Below are 16,226 nucleotides of genomic sequence, written 5' to 3'. Positions count from 1 at the left end.
CTTATAATTTTTTTAATTTCTTCAGGATCTGCAGTTATGTCACCTTTTTCATTCATTATTTTGTTTATGTAGGTCTTCTCTCTTTTTGATTTTGTCAGTCTAGCTAGGGGCTTGTCAATCTTGTTGATCTTCTCAAAGAACCAACTTTTGGTGATATTTATCCTCTCTATTGTTTTTTTGTTCTCTATGTCATTTATTTCTGCTTTAATCCTTGTTATTTCTTTTCTTCTACTTGGTTTAGGATTGGTTTGTTGTACATTTTCTAGCTTCTTCAGTTGATCCATTAGTTCTTTGATTTTGGCTCTTTCTTCCTTTTTAATATATGCGTTTAGTGCTATAAATTTCCCCCTTAGCACTGCTTTTGCTGCATCCCATAGGTTTTGGTATGTTGTGTTCTCATTTTCATTCGTCTCTATATATTTAGCAATTTCTCTTGCTATTTCTTCTTTAACCCACTGATTGTTTAGCAGTGTGTTGTTTAACCTCCAGGTATTTGTGAATTTTCTAAGTCTCTGATGGTTATTGACTTCTAATTGTATTCCATTGTGGTCAGAGAATGTGCTTTGAATAATTTCAATCCTTTTAAATTTATTGAGGCTTGTTTTATGTCCCAGCATATGATCTATTCTGGAGAAAGTTCCGTGAGCACTAGAAAAGTATGTGTATCTTGGTGATTTGGGATGTAATGTCCTGTATATGTCTGTTAAATCTAATTCATTTATCAGATTGTTTAGGTTTTCAATTTCCTTATTGGTCTTCTGTCTGGTTGATCTATCTATAGGAGAGAGTGATGTGTTGAAGTCTCCCACAATTATTGTGGAAACATCAATTGCTTCCTTTAGTTTTGCCAGTGTTTCTCTCACGTATTTTGTGGCACCTTGATTGGGTGCATAGACATTTACGATTGTTATTTCTTCTTGCTGAATTGCCCCTTTTATTAGTATGTAGTGGCCTTCTTTGTCTCTCAAAACATCCCTGCATTTAAAGTCTATTTTATCTGAGATTAATATTGCTACACCTGCTTTCTTTTGGCTGTAGCTTGCATGAAATATTTTTTTCCATCCTTTCACTTTCAGTTTCTTTGTGTCCCTGTGTCTAAGATGAGTCTCTTGTATGCAACATATTGATGGTTCATTTTTTTTGATCCATTCTGCGAATCTGTATCTTTTAATTGGGGACTTTAATCCATTTACATTCAACGTTATAACCGTGAAGGCATTTCTTGAATCAGCCATCTTATCCTTTGGTTTATGTTTGTCATATTTTTCCCCTCTGTCTATTAATATCCTTTATTGTACCCATACCGAATCTCTTTAGTACTGAACCTTTCTCCAAGTCTCTCTGTCCTTTCTTTGTTTCTCTGTCTGTAGGGCTCCCTTTAGTATCTCCAGTAGGGCAGGTCTCTTGTTAGCAAATTCTCTCAGCATTTGTTTGTCTGTGAAAAATTTAAGCTCTCCCTCGAATTTGAAGGAGAGCTTTGCTGGATAAAGTATTCTTGGCTGGAAATTTTTCTCACTCAGAATTTTAAATATATCGTGCCACTGCCTTCTCGCCTCCATGGTGGCTGCTGAGTAGTCACTACTTAGTCTTATGCTGTTTCCTTTGTATGTGGTGAATTGCTTTTCTCTTGCTGCTTTCAGAACTTGCTCCTTCTCTTCCGTGTTTGACAGTGTGATCAGTATATGTCTCGGAGTGGGTTTATTTGGATTTATTCTATTTGGAGTTTGCTGAGCATTTATGATTTGTGTATTTATGTTGTTTAGAAGATTTGGGAAGTTTTCCCCAACAATTTCTTTGAATAGTCTTCCTAGACCTTTACCCTTTTCTTCCCCTTCTGGGACACCAATGAGTCTTATATTTGGACGTTTCATATTATCTATCATATCCCTGAGGTCCATTTCGATTTTTTCAATTTTTTTCCCCATTCTTTCTTTTATGCTTTCATTTTCCATTCTGTCATCTTCCAGGTCACTGATTCGTTGTTCAACTTCCTCTAGTCTTGTACTATGAGTGTCCAGAATCTTTTTAATTTGGTCAACATTTTCTTTAATTTCCATAAGATCATCCATTTTTTTATTTAGTCTTGCAATGTCTTCTTTATGCTCTTCTAGGGTCTTCTTGATTTCCTTTGTATCCCGTACTAGGGTCTCATTGATCATCTTTAGTTCTTTGAGTAGCTGCTCTAGGTGCTGTGTCTCTTCTGATCTTTTGATTTGGGTGCTTGGGCTTGGGTTATCCATATCGTCTGGTTTTTTCATATGCTTTATGATTTTCTGTTGTTTTTGGCCTCGTGGCATTTGCTGAACTTGATAGGGTTCTTTTAGGATGTGTAGACCAATTGAAGTCCTTATCTCTGATTTATCAGATCTACAGCTTCGTGGAGTACACTTTCTCTAACTAACCAGCAGGTGGCGTCCACGAGCCACCTGTTCTCCACAAGCCAGTTCTCCCCTGTTTAGCCTTTTTGGTGGGTGGGGGAGTGAGTCTTGTGGGGTCCAATTGGTGTACCAAGCTTGCGTGTGTAGTTGGTGTTGCCTGCCCTGTATATGGGGTGTGTTTCTGGGCAGTCAGGGATGGGGGGTGGCTCTAACAATCAAATCTCCCTGGTGATCCTAGAGTTTTAAAGCTGCTGCAATAGTCTAATCCTTCAGTTCAGTCCTGCCACAGTTTGTCTCTGCCACTGACCCACAAGTCCTTGGTATTGGCGTATGGCTCCTGAGACTTGCAAGCGGGCCCCTCTTCCAGGCCGTGCACCCCGGGTCCTCTGTTGAGGGATGACTGTGCTATGTCACAGGTGAGTGCTGTCCCCCCAGGGCAGTTCTGGGCTGCTGGGCTGTGTAGGGAGTCTCCCAGTCTGCTGAAATGATGGCTGAATGGGGCTTTGTTAATTCACACTGCTCTACCTTCCCAACTCTGGGACAATCAGCTGAGGTTGCAGGGAAGGCTAATGTCCACGCCCAGTTTTGTGGTGTGTGCCTGTTATTTGAAGCACTTCCGTCACACTGGGTTGTTTGGGGCAGCTCTGGGTTATGGGGCTGGCGATGGGCAGGAGTGTTTCCTGTCCACCAGGATGATGGCTGTGAGCGGACACCCCCCTTTTCTTGGGAAGTTGTGGTGTTTAGTGAATTTTCTCAGCCACTGGATTATTGTGTTTTGTCTCAGAGCTCTCTTAGTTCTGCTCTTGACTTGACCTGCCCAAATTGCAAGTCTTTGGAGCTTTCTGTATTGGGCTTCTTAGAGTAATTGTTTTAGAAAAAGAAAAAAGGATTTAAAAAAAAAAAAAAAAAAAAGTGCCCTCCTCAGAGATCTAATGGGTTATTGAAATGCTAAGAGACAAAGCAACCAGGGCCATTAAGGAAAGGTCCACAGGGCAGAGAGATCAGCTTTTCTTCGGGATTTGCATATGCGCCTCAGGGCCTGAGCTCGGGCCTGCGCTCTGCCCTTCCCCTTTCTATGTTCACCAGAACTCCAAAAATCCTCTGCTTTTATTTTGGAGTTTTTTGTGTTGTTTTTTTTCTCTATGCCTGTCTCCTCTCTGCTGGGCTGGCTGCTCTCAGATTCTCTGGTGTCTGGTCTCAGTCTATCTATGGTTGGAGTTTGGATCAGTAGAGTGAGTTTCCGATAAGGGCTGCCACTGCAGTTCTCCCTTCTCCTTCCCGGAGCTGACAGCCCCTCCTCCCACGGGACTGAGCCTGGCAGGGAGGGGCGCGGGTCCCCTGGCTACAAAAACTTACAGATTTCGCTGATCTCAGTAGTTCCACGTTTTCATGAGTGTTGTATGAAGTATGCCCAAAGACAGATTGCTCTGTGGTGTCCAGTCCACGCAGTTCCTGGCTTTCTACCTACTTTCCTGGAGGAGTAACTAAAACATACAGCTCACCAGTCTGCCATCTTGCCCCCCTTTATCTCTTTTGCAGTATCTTCTCTAAACTTTTTGAATTGATTTAGCATTAGTTTTTTAAATTCCTGTATCTCAGTTGAAGTGTACGTTTGTTCCTTTGACTGGGCCATAACTTTGTTTTTCTTAGTGTAGGTTGCAATTTTCTGTTGTCTAGGCATGGTTTCCTTGGTTATCCAAATCAGGTTTCCCAGACCAGAACAGGCTCAGGTCCCAGAGGGAAGAAGTATTCAGTATCTGGTTTCCCTGCGGGTGTGTCTTAGAAAATTGCTCCACCCTTTGATGCCTCGGGTCACTGTGCTTTTCTGCCCAGCAGGTGACGCCTGTTAGCCTGTAATTCTTGACTGGTGTGAGGCAGTGTGTCCGTGTTCCCCCAGGCTCTGGGGTCTGGTTCTGAATGGAAAGGGCCCCACCCGTTTCCTCCTAGAGAAGACAGACCCCTCAGGTGGAGGTCATTAGCATTTCAATGGTCTTGCTCTCTGCTTGTGCTGTCTCCACCCTTCTCCGCTTCACAGCCCTGGAAACTGAAAATGACTGGGGCTTTCTCCACTGAGCTGAAAAATAATCAGATAGCCCCCTCCAAGGCTCTCCAAGGTCAGTCATCACCCAAATCCTCTGTCTGTTTTTTGGGGGTGCGTACCTGTAGTGAGCAGTTCACACTCGCTACTTAAAACCCCAGTTGGAGCTCAGCTGAGCTGTATTCGCTTGCTGGGAGAGAGCTTCTCTCTGGCACCACAAGGCTTTGCAGCTCGGGCTATGGGGGAGGGGGTCTCAGGACTTGGTTCCGCAGATTTTACTTACAGATTTTATGCTGTGTTCTCGGGCATTCCTCCCAATTCTCTTTGGTGTATGATGAGTGGATGGTCTCGTTTGTCCCCCCGCAGTTATTCTGTATTATTTACTAGTTATTTCTGGTTTTTTGTAGTTGTTCCAGGGGGACTACTTAGCTTCCACTCCTCTCTGTGCCGCCATCTTGCCCGACCTCTCTATTAGTTTTTAAAACCAATTCTTTGTTGGGATTTGAGCTGTTCTTTTTTTTTTTTTTTAATTAAATTTTATTGAGATTGTTCACATACCATGCAGTCATCCAAAGTGCACAATCAGATTGCCCATGGTTCCATCATATAGCTGTGCACCCATCACCACAATTATTTTTTTTTCAATTTTTAGAACATTTTCATTACTCCAGAAAAGAAATAAAAACAAAAAAGAAAACTCAAATCCTCCCATACCCCTAACCAGCCCCCCTCCATTATTGACTCATAGATTGGTATAGTACATTTGTTACTGTTGATGAAAGAATGTGAAAATACTACCAACTGTAGTACATAGTTTGCAATAGGTATATTTTTCCCTATATACCCGTCTTTTATTAACTTATAGTTATAGTGTCTTACATTTGTTCTAGTTCATGAGAGAGATTTCTAATATTCTTACAGTTAATCACAGAGATGGTCCACCAGAAGATTCACTGTTTTATACATTCCCATATTTTAACTTCCAACTTTCCTTCTGATGACATACATGACTCTAAGCTTCCCCTTTCCACCACCTTCACACACCATTCAGCACTGTTAGTTGTTCTCACAATGTGCTTATGTCACCTCTGCCCATTTCCAAACACTTAAGTTCAACCTAGTTAAACATTCTGCCCATAATAAGCAACTGCTCCCCATTCTTTAGCATTGTTCTAAGTCTTGGTAACTTATATTTCGTGTCTATGAGTTTACATATTATAATTCATATCATATCATTGAGACCATGCAATGTTTGTCCTTTTGTGTCTGACTTATTTTACTCAATATGGTGCCCTCAGGGTTTCTTCATCAACCTGTTTTTTTTTTTAAGGCGGCTTCGTTCACCCACCATACATTCTGTCCTAAGTGAATAATCAATGATTCCCTGTATAATCACGTATTTAGGCATTCACCACCATCACCACTATCTATATAAGGACATCTCCATTTTTTTTCCACAAAGGAGGAGGAAGAGTCAAAGAAGGTAGAGACAAAAGAAGAAGAAAAAGGAAGAAAAAAAAATGACAGCTAAAAAGCAACAACAGGAAAGATAGAATTAAACTAAAGTACAATGAAAGTCAGACAACATCACCAATGCCAAGAGTCCCATACCCTTCCCTTATATCCCCCTTTTATAGGCATTTAGCTTTGGTATATTGTCTTTGTTACATTAAAGGATGCATAATACAATGTTTCTGTTAACTATAGTCTCTAGGTTGCATGATTGTATTTTTCCCCCAGTACTGCCCCATTTTTAACACCTTGCAAGGTTGACATTCATTTGTTCTCCCTCATGTAAAAACATATTTGTACATTTTATCACAATTGTTGAGTACTCTAGGTTTCACTGAGTTATACAGTACCAGTCTTTATTTTTCCTCTTTCCTTCTGGTGTCCCACATGCTCCTAACCTTCCTCTTTCAACCATAATCACAGTCATCTTTGTTCAGTGTACTTGCATTGTTTTGTTACCATCACCCAAAATTGTGTTCCAAACTTCTCACTCCTGTCTTTTCCTATCTGTAGCGCAGGTATCTTGTTCACAGACTCTCTCATTGTCAGATAATATTTTAGTCTCTACCTCATATTTGAAGGACAGCTTTGCCAGATATAGGATTCTTGGTTGGCGGTTTTTCTCTTTCAGTAGCCTAAAGATATCACAGCACTTCCTTCTTGCCTCCAGGGTTTCTACTGAGAAAACCACACACAGTCTTATGAAGCTTCCTTTGTATATGATGGATCACTTTACTCTTGCTGCCTCCAGGATTCTCTGTTTGTTTTTGACATTTGATAATCTGATTATTAAGTGTCTTGGCATAGGTCTGTTCAGATCTATTCTGTTTGGGGTATGCTGCAGTTCTTGGATCTGTAATTTTATGTCTTTTATAAGAGATGGGAAATTTTCATTGATTATTTCCTCTATTATTCTGCTCCTTTTCCCTTCTCTTCTTCTGAGACACCCATGACATGTACATTTATGCGTTTCACATTGTCATTCAATTCCCTGAGACGTTGCTCATGTTTTTCCATTCTTTTCCCTATCTGTTCTTTTGTGCGTAGGATTTCAGGTGTCTGGTTCTCCTGTTCCTGAGTGTTTTCTTCTGCCTCTTGAGATCTGCTGTTGTATGTTTCCATTGTGTCTTTCCTCTCTTGTGTTGTGCCTTTCATATCCTTAGATTCTTCCAGTTGTTTTTTCAAACTTTTGATTTGTACCTTTGCCCAGTGTTTTCTTTATATCCTTCATCTCTTGACTTGGTTTTTGAATTGATTTAGCATATTTCTTTGAAAATTTTTATTTGATTGTTTCATTAAAGTGAAATATTATCTCAACTGTATCTTAATTGAGGTGTAAGTTTGTTCCTTTGACTGGGCCATATCTTCGTTTTCCCTAGTGTAATTTGTAGTTTTCTGTTGTCTGGGCATCTGGTTTCCTTGGTTACCCCAATCAGATTTTCCCAGACCAGGCCAGGTTCAGGTCCCAGAATGGGGCTGTATTCAGTGTCAAGTTTCCCTGAGAGTGTGTCTTAGAAGATTGACTGGCTTTCCTATGAGTCCTATAGCTTTTGTGCTTTTCCTAACCTTCCCAGCAGGTAGCGCCTGTCAGCCTGTTTCTCCCGACTGGTGTAAGGAGGTGTGGCCCCTTTAATTCTCTGCTTAGATTGTTTCTGTTTTGACTGTTTTCCCCCAGGCCCTGGGGTCTGAGTTCTGAAGGGAGGACTGGCACTAGAGCTGGGCCCCACCTCCTTCCTCTTAGGGAAGATACACCCCCTAGGGAGCTATCTTCTGCATTTGGATTACTCCTTTGTAATAATCCTCTCTGACTCTGTTAACTCCACCCCTGTCTGTGTCAGAGCACTGTGAAATGAAAATGGCTGAGGCTCTCTCCACTGAGCCCTCAGGCTGAGAGAGAGGAAAAGCGAAAGAAAGTCCCCTTTCAGAGCCAGTCCACAGTCCTCCAGTTTCCCCCATTGGTCAGAGAGAGCACCCAGTCTTCTGGGCTCCCTTTCCCGGGGCACAGGTATTTTTTGGCTCTCTAAGGTCAGTCATCTTTAAAAGCCTCTGTATTTTTCCTTTTTTTTTTTTTTTAATTAATTTTGTTCCCTGTCAGCCCCACCTCTTCTCCACTGGGAGCGACCTCAGGATACTTTGCTGCTTGTTAGGGGTTCGTTTATGTTTGTAGCTTGTATTCAGCAGTCCACATTTGTTGACTAAAACCCCAGTTGGAGCTAGGCTGAGCTATATTTGCTTGCTTCAGGAATGCTGCTTTCTCCCACAGCAAGGTCTTGCAGCTCAGCCTACCATCAGGGGAGGGAGCTCCTGGTACAGTTCCACAGTTTTTACTTAAAGAGTTTATGCTGCGATCTCAGCCATTCCACCCAATCCAGGTTGGTGTACAATGTGTGGAGTCACGGTTGTCCCCTAGCAGTTGTTCCAGATTATTTGCTAGTTGTTCTTGGTTGTTTATTAGTTGCTCCAGGGAACTAACTAAATTCCACACCTCTCTATTGCCGCCATCTTGCCCCTCCTCTCCTCTGTTTATTTTTCAGTAATGAGAACAACAGCTTAGGAACAGTCTGTGTGTCTTGGTGTGCAGGCTCACACTTCCTTGTCATACCCAAAAGTGCAATTGCTCAGATGTAGGAGATGCACCTGCCTTGTGAAAAAGGCTTTAGCAGATATTACCAGTTGTTTTTCAATGCGGTTTTTGCTGGTTTGCACTCCCACCAGGAGCAGGGAATCAAATACAGTCCTTGACTAATGGAACAGAAATAGAAGTATGTTGTGTAAAGTTGCAGTAGTGATCTGAGAACCTTAGAATACATATTTTGAAGAACTGTTGTGGGAGGAGGGCGTGGGAGGTGAATTCCTGACTTCTTTCAACCCTGTGTTCTTCCCTCAGGAAAGTCCTAATTTCTTCTTTATCACCAACCAAGTTTCTCCACCAATAACCACTACTTCTTTTCACTAATTCTTTAATTTCTATTTCACCAATCCTTTAATTGTTTTGCAAACATTAAAAAAAAAGACAGCCACGTAATTTTACAAACTTGTACTCTGCAAGCATTTTAATTTTTAGTGAGTAATACCTATTAATCTACACCCAATCCCATAGAGCTTCTGAGTGGTGGCTACATTTCCTTTCTTATCAAACTTGTAAATAGTAGACACTGAGAACTGTACCCTGAAAGCATTAGTTTCTGCTTTATGTTATTTTGTTTGCTCTGGTAATGTTCAGCAATATTTATGTGGTCAGTATAATTGTCACTTGTAAATCATTGTGTCCCTGTGGAGTAATTCCAGCATGTAAATGCCTCGGTCTGTGTTGGTTTTGGTGTCCCACAGTAAATACCAGCTAGTCTTCTGCTACACTATCATTGAGAGGAATAATCGCCAGATGCTACCAGTTATTCGAAGTACAGCTGGAGGGGACTCCGTGCATACCTGCACAAATCCACTTGACACCTTCTTCCCCTTTGATCCTTGTGTTCTTAAGAGGTAGGTACTCTTAAATAATTGATGCTGACAGCGGTAAATTTAAATGTTATATGTATATATATGTTTTTCTCAAGATTGGGATTTAGGTATTCTTTGTCATAAGTGGCCCTTCCTTGCTGTTCATTAGAGTCTCATGGTCTCCTTGCACATAGTTCACAGGCCCCAGGTAGAAAATGACTGTCACAGTCTACTGCGTACACAGGGTTGGTAGAGCTTTACCTCAGGAAGAGCCCAGATTGACACCAAAGGTTTTTTGCTTGTTTGATTTTTTTTCTTCTCTAAACCTGTTGGCTGAAACATAAGAGCTTAAGTATATCTCAACGTGCTGTGATAGGGATTGGGCTGCCTTTTCTTAGCTCAGATTAATTTTTTGCCATGTGACTTACTCCTTCCTCTAGAGACCACATCATATACTATTCAGTACAGGATTAACAAAAGCCAAGCTTTTTATTGACACTGATAATTCTGGAAAACCACCAAGCATTAACTTTGCATCTATTTAAGGAAGACAGATTTTTGCTTATTATGCAGTTTCTAACTAGCAGCACTGTGAATTGAGATTGCCTGATTTCCCGAATCTTGGTTGACTAAAAAAACCAGATTAGTTGTTTTTCCCAGACTTCTTACTTTGCAGCAAGTTACTGTAGTAATATAGAAAAGGAAGCTCCAGAATATTGTAATTTAGTTTTCATTTGGATAAACAGTAATTCTGGTGTCAGTCTTTGCCAAGTTTAGAAACAATTTCACTTGAAAATGAAAAGATGAGACACAGTAGATGCAATATTTAATCTATATGAGTGGATGGACACTTGAAAGAGCCTACATTAGTTACGGTACTTGCATATAGTATCTTTTGACACTGATTGTTGGACCATAATTTTCACTCTTGACTTTGGGAGATGGGTCTTGTGAGAAAAGAGCTAAATATGCTTTGACATCCTCTATAGTATTTAACTGTGAAATGTCATTTAGCTGATGTTACCTTTGTTGACAGGTCAAAGAAATTCATTGATCCTATTTATCAGATATGGGAAGACATGAATGCTGAAGAGCTTCAGGAGTTTAAGAAACCCATTAAGAAGGTAAATTTATGATTCCATATACTATCTGGGAAGCTCCTTTGACAGATCCCAGTCAAATAGTAAACAGCAATGTTATGCTTAAAAAATACTAAATTTTATTTTATTTTGCTTTTAAAAATTCCAAGTGCAGTTTAGTTCTTCTTCTGAAAAGACATGTTTTTTGTTGTTGTTGTTTAATTAATTTTTAAACCATACACTTCACATCCTGGCTTTGGAAGTAAAAGTTAATAGAAAATTAGCCAAACAAATTTAAATTTAGATCTTTATCACTTACTGCCACCAAGTAACAATCTCAAATTGCCTTATGTTGACATTATACTGGATGATTACATTAATTTTGTAGATCTTTGTGAATATGTGGTAAAGATACAGATTTGCAGCATATCCTCCAGTACGCATTGGGTGGAGCTGAGTCAGTTATTGCCAAAGGAAAAAATTATAATCCAGTAATAAATAGTGTCATTCTTTTTCTTTGTAGCACATTTATTTCCACATTAAAAGTCAGCTTTAATATGCCTGTCCCTTATCTCATAAATAACCATTGAAAAGGCCATTGTGTGCTTTTCTTTATATTTTGCATGGGGCAGGGAGGCCCATTGTGTTAGATACAAGGGCTGTAACACTTAGTGAGATAACATGGCATTGCACTTCCCTCACTAAGCTTAAAAATCTGTTTGAAAATCAGACTTTCAACAGATAGTTACAAAGTGTGTTAAGTAATTATGTCCTTGATTTGTAATAAAGAAGAACATATCAGAGGAAGCTTTCAGAATTGCTTCCGATATTTTCTTAACCTTTATCTTTACGGAAGTAGCACATTCCTGAGGAAAGGAACTCTTGAAAGCTCTTCAGCTGCCACTTGTGATCTTATTGATAATCTGTGTTGTTTACACAGGAGATGGTAGAAGATGAAGATGATGATTTTCTGAAAGGTGAAGTCCCCCAGAATGATCCTATGATTGGGATTACGCCGAGCTCCTTTGACTCACATTTCCAAAGCCCCTCAAGTAGTATGGGCTCCCCCCCGGTGTTATATATACCAGACCAGTCCCGTCTCATACCGAGGATTTGTGAGTGAGACACCACATTTCTCCCCATCTTGCCCTTTGGTACTGAAGTTCCTACTGTTTGAGCATCACATTGAACTAGAACAAGTACATGCCTTATGCATCTTACTTTCAAGCTAGACTTAATCTAGTGTCTGAACAGATAGGGTTGTGTTTTTTTTTCCTGTTTTGCTCCCCTTATAGACAAAAGGAAAATGTTGAATATCATGTGCAATATTTTGCAGTGAAGTTGATGACAAACGTTGAAGGCTGTTTGTATATTTAATGTATACATTTTTTGTGTTATGACTTTCTGACATAATTATTGTGAAATTTCTAATCAGTATCAGTCTGTTTTAACAGTTGCATCTTAAACAGGTTTTTGTCAAAGCCATAGTCACAGGACTGTGTTGATTTGATTTCTTTTCAGTGAAAAATCTTGCAGGACACTATTTAAAGTCTTGAATTAGAGTGTGTCTATTTTGGATACATTGTTTGCCTTCTGCTGTAATTGTATCTGTATGTGGGATCTAGCTGGAAAGTGGGGAAATGACCAGAGCTAGCCTGGGATGCCCAGAGTTGGAGCTGGCACTCAAAGAGATAATCTCACCAGGGACATGAAAGACCAATAAATGCCAGGAGGGAAGAGACAGAGGTTTTAGGGAATAAGAAGCAGACAGATAATACACTTGTGCACTGTAAACCTGAATTTAAAAGAAAAATGGATTTCCAAGTAAATGTAATTCACATTGGCTGAAAATTGGTTTGGATTTTTCTAAAATATATTCACAGTATTTTACCCTTAGTCTCTCAAAAGTACTGTTAGAGCTGGAACTGTTTATTTATAGTAAAATGGAACAGCAAGTTTTTACTGACCAGCATCAGTTGATCATTTTGAGAATTTCTTTGTCCAAACATGAAATACAGTTTTTTTAGTTGTTTTGGTGCAGTGATTTTGCTAGCACAAGAGGCTGACGTTTGTGCTGTAGCCTAATAGCTGTTCATATCATGGGTTCAGCTGTATGAAATCCTCTTCCAGTGAGGCTCTTTTTGTATTTTTATAACTAAATCCCCAGAGAGGGGGAGTCAAGACAACCTCGCTTTATAACAGATTTGTACAGGAGTCATTTTGAACCCCATAAGTATTTTAGCATCATTCTTTGTGTGTACCTTTTTGCTTACTTGTGAAAATAGGCATCTTCAAATGTATTTATTTTTCTGCCAATATTTCTGTTCTTTATTTAAAAGCAAGCAGTATTTTCTTCATCACAGATATTTTCTAATATTTGCTCTTTCCTAGGGCTCTGTACACTTGTATAATTACATGGACGGTAATTTAGAATTTGATTTTCAGTCAGTAAATAACATTTTGGAAAATAGAAATTTTTAATTGCATTAAAAAGTTTGGGTTTTGAAATGTTCTTTCAGTGACATGGTGAAAAGTCATTTGAGAACCTTAAAGGTTCTCTGTTTTTTAACTGCTGACAAAAAGTGGAATTTTTTTATACTGGATAAAATGAGTAAATGAAAATGTGTCTACTGACGTTAATGCTAAGTGGAGTCTTCTTTGTGGGATGGAGAGTAGTTTTAATGTAGTATGATGTATTGACAAATAGGTGTTTAATTTCAAAGCAGGAGCTTCAGGAGAGGAAAAAACATTTGAAAATAAAACTGACATAATCTGGAACTTTTGTTCTTATGCCAATAAAGGAAGGTACCTTAATAAAGAGAGCTCTCACATAAATATTGTTTTCTGTGTGCTTTTTACTGATCCAATGTATGAAAGCATCATTTTGCTATGGAAAACTGCTATTTGAACCTTCACTATTAAAAAGCAGAAAATATTGCCAGTGTGGTTGGGAGTGTTCAGAAATAAATTGCACATCAGTGATGAGGGTGACTTCCAGGTGCATCGTCTGAAGGATCAGTAACTGCCCGATTGCACTCTGCCAAGGATGACTGAGTCTTGAACTTGAGAAGCAAACATTTTCAAAAGAGTTACATGTTTTAAAAGGAACCTTTTTGGAAAAAAAAATATGAAACTCCTTAGAAATTATATAAAAACAATGGGATTTTTCTATCCCTCTTCTGAAACGTGAATCTTCAATTGGGTTGGAGTTTTCAGGTCTTTGTTGTTCTTCATGCTCTGGTTGGGTCCTCCTTAATGAGATGTGGCTGATTTATGCAGGTGTGGCAAAAGGGCCGGTGGGTGTCAGGCCTGGCTGCCCTTCCCAACCAGGTGCATGACTTTCAGCAAGTTACCTACCGTCTGAGCCCCACTTTCATTGAGCTGTAAAATGGAAATAATTAATACCTGTTTTCGAGTTGTGAGGATTCAGTAGAAGTGCACGTATTCACTTAAGCACAGCTGTTGTTTGGTTTGCTCTTGAGAAACCTAGTTAAGCAGGAAGCACTTTCATGGAAAGGTCGTCTTGAAGCCAAGATAACTTCCACTTCTTCCATAGTACCTCCTTAGTGCCTACTTAGGAGATCTGAACTGGAGAGAGAGGGTCAGTGCTTCCCCAGCAGGAACTGCTTATGATAGTGCTTCCTAACCCTGGTTGTGCCTTAGAATCCTCTGGGGAGCTTTGAAAAACTGGATGCCCAGGCTCAACACCATCCAATTAAATCAGAATCTCGTGGGAAAGGGGCCTGAGCATTGATCTGTTTTGGGTTGTGTTTTGCTAACATAAAAAACTTGACATTTCAACTATTTTAAGTATACAATAGCATCCATTACATTTTAAATGTTGTGCTGCCATCCCACCATCCGATACCAAAACATTCAATCACCCAAAACAGAAACTGTATCCTTGAAGCAGTAACTGCTCACTCATTCCCCACTCCCACCAGTCCCTGGCCACCTCTAATTTACTTTCTCTTTATGAGTGCTTATTTTAGATATTTCATGTGCGTGAACTCATGCCATTGATGTTTTTAAAAGCACCCCCCCCCCACACACACACACACACATACCCTCAAGCTGGTGCTAAGGTGCAGACAGAGTTGAGAACCATCCATTGCTTCACACTGTTTTTTTTTCACTAGATGACCACACATACTCTGCCATGCTAACTCATCAAATGCTTGGTTTCTGTGTATTTCAGTTCACCATATGCATTTTTTAGTTGTCCTTATACTACAGATACTAATTTGGATTCACTAAATATTTACCAAGTTTCTACATAATGTTCATATTTTTCTAATGGTCGTGATACACATCACAGTGTTGCTGTACTAAGATTATACCATTCCTTAAAAGTTGATCATGATGATTATTGTCACTATTACGGAGAAAGCTGCAGAAGCATCTTCCGTTAGTGGAGGGTGGTTTTGGTTTGGTTGTGATGGTGGTTTGATTTTGTTTTCTACTTTCGGTGAATCGCTTTTCTCAGATTATTTCCCAGGGGAGAGCTCATGATCTTCATGTTCTTGCTACATATTGACCATAGAATAATGTGATGTGCTTACAGTTTTAAACACTTTCATATATATATAGTTTGAACCTTGCAGTCAGCCATCTTGTGAGGTAGGCAGGGCAGGAGCCCCAAGGCTGTGTTTGGGGTGTTTGTCGGATGACGGAACTGACTAGGGGGTCCTCCGTTGTGATGAAGGTCCTGGTGTGTCTGAGGAAAGGGACTTGAACTCGAGGGCATTAGGAACTGTGGAACTGTGGAAGGGGCTGTGGGCCAGATTTCATTTTAGAAATACCTTTGGCTGCCAAGTGGAGAGGAGATGGTCTGGAAGAGGCAGACGGGGGAGCCCAGCAGGAGGTGGGCATGTGGGCGAGGTGTGTGTATGTGTGTGTGTGTGTTGGGGGGGGGGTGCTGTTAAAGTTGGCTGGAGCGGGTGGCCAGGGCTAAATTCACACAGATGTGTGGGGAGTTCCAGAAGGCTGAGGTTTCCTGGTTGCAAGAGGAAGGTGAGGCCGTCTCCTGGGTTGAGGGGAAGTTGCGGGGAGGGTGGCCAGGGAGGTGCAAGAAGGCCTCGTGCCACTTTGGCTGGGCCCAGTGAAACCCACTTCCTGGTGACACTTTCTCCTCTTTTTCAGGTGCAAATTGTCAGGAGTTCACTCTCTATTTGCACAGATGTGGGCCAATCTCTGCCACCTCCAGGCTGAGCCTCCAACCCCCTCTTCATTGTGACCCGGATGAAGGTTTGCAGCGTGTTCTGGAACACAGCCCGGCCTGGGTCCTATCTCAGGGCTTCCCGAAACACCCTGCTAGTTCAGTTTCTGAGGAAACTGGCTCAGAGAGGTTAAGTAACTTGCAAACTGTGACCTTGGTTCAGTAACCCAAACTGCACAGCCTCTGCCCAGCTGGTCTCCGTGGGCGATTGCAATGTCGTTTCTGAATCGGACCTGGAGAACGGATCCTGCCCACCCTTGCTGCGCCCCCCGCCCTGGCCGCAGACTTAGACCCAGATTCCCGACCAGGCTTCCTGGATCCCCTTCAGGCCTCGCGGGAGGTGGCAGATGTTATTGTTCATATGTTTGTTTTGTGAAAAAATGAGCTTTGCAGTATTGTGATTTTAGTCCAAAGGCAGAAACCTACGATTGCTTCCACAGTATCTGGCGGGGATAGACAGGATTGGTGGTTTCCTTCTTATCTGACTGGCTCAATCCTTTAACACAAGGATTTTTAGCCTAGGATATTCATAAACCTTCTGAAATTTCTTGGAAAGGGAC

General features: G+C 40.7%; 1 protein-coding gene across 1 annotated transcript in view; it reads left to right on the top strand.

Moving 5' to 3' along the window:
- The window catches only part of RRN3 (RRN3 homolog, RNA polymerase I transcription factor), a 48,660-nt gene extending 35,377 nt beyond the window's left edge, over positions 1-13,283 (top strand). The window contains exons 16-18 of the mRNA XM_037814192.1: positions 9,259-9,411; positions 10,406-10,493; positions 11,389-13,283. Of these exons, the coding sequence (XP_037670120.1) occupies positions 9,259-9,411; positions 10,406-10,493; positions 11,389-11,571 (424 nt within the window). The 3' untranslated portion in view covers positions 11,572-13,283. The remainder of the gene's footprint in view (positions 1-9,258; positions 9,412-10,405; positions 10,494-11,388) is intronic.
- The last annotated feature ends 2,943 nt before the right edge of the window (positions 13,284-16,226 follow it).

This window comes from Choloepus didactylus, chromosome 21, assembly GCF_015220235.1.
Source record: "Choloepus didactylus isolate mChoDid1 chromosome 21, mChoDid1.pri, whole genome shotgun sequence".
Taxonomy (NCBI): Eukaryota; Metazoa; Chordata; class Mammalia; order Pilosa; family Megalonychidae; genus Choloepus; species Choloepus didactylus.
The sequence above is the reverse complement of the archived record's forward strand: the minus strand, read 5'-3'. Positions and strand labels throughout refer to the sequence as shown.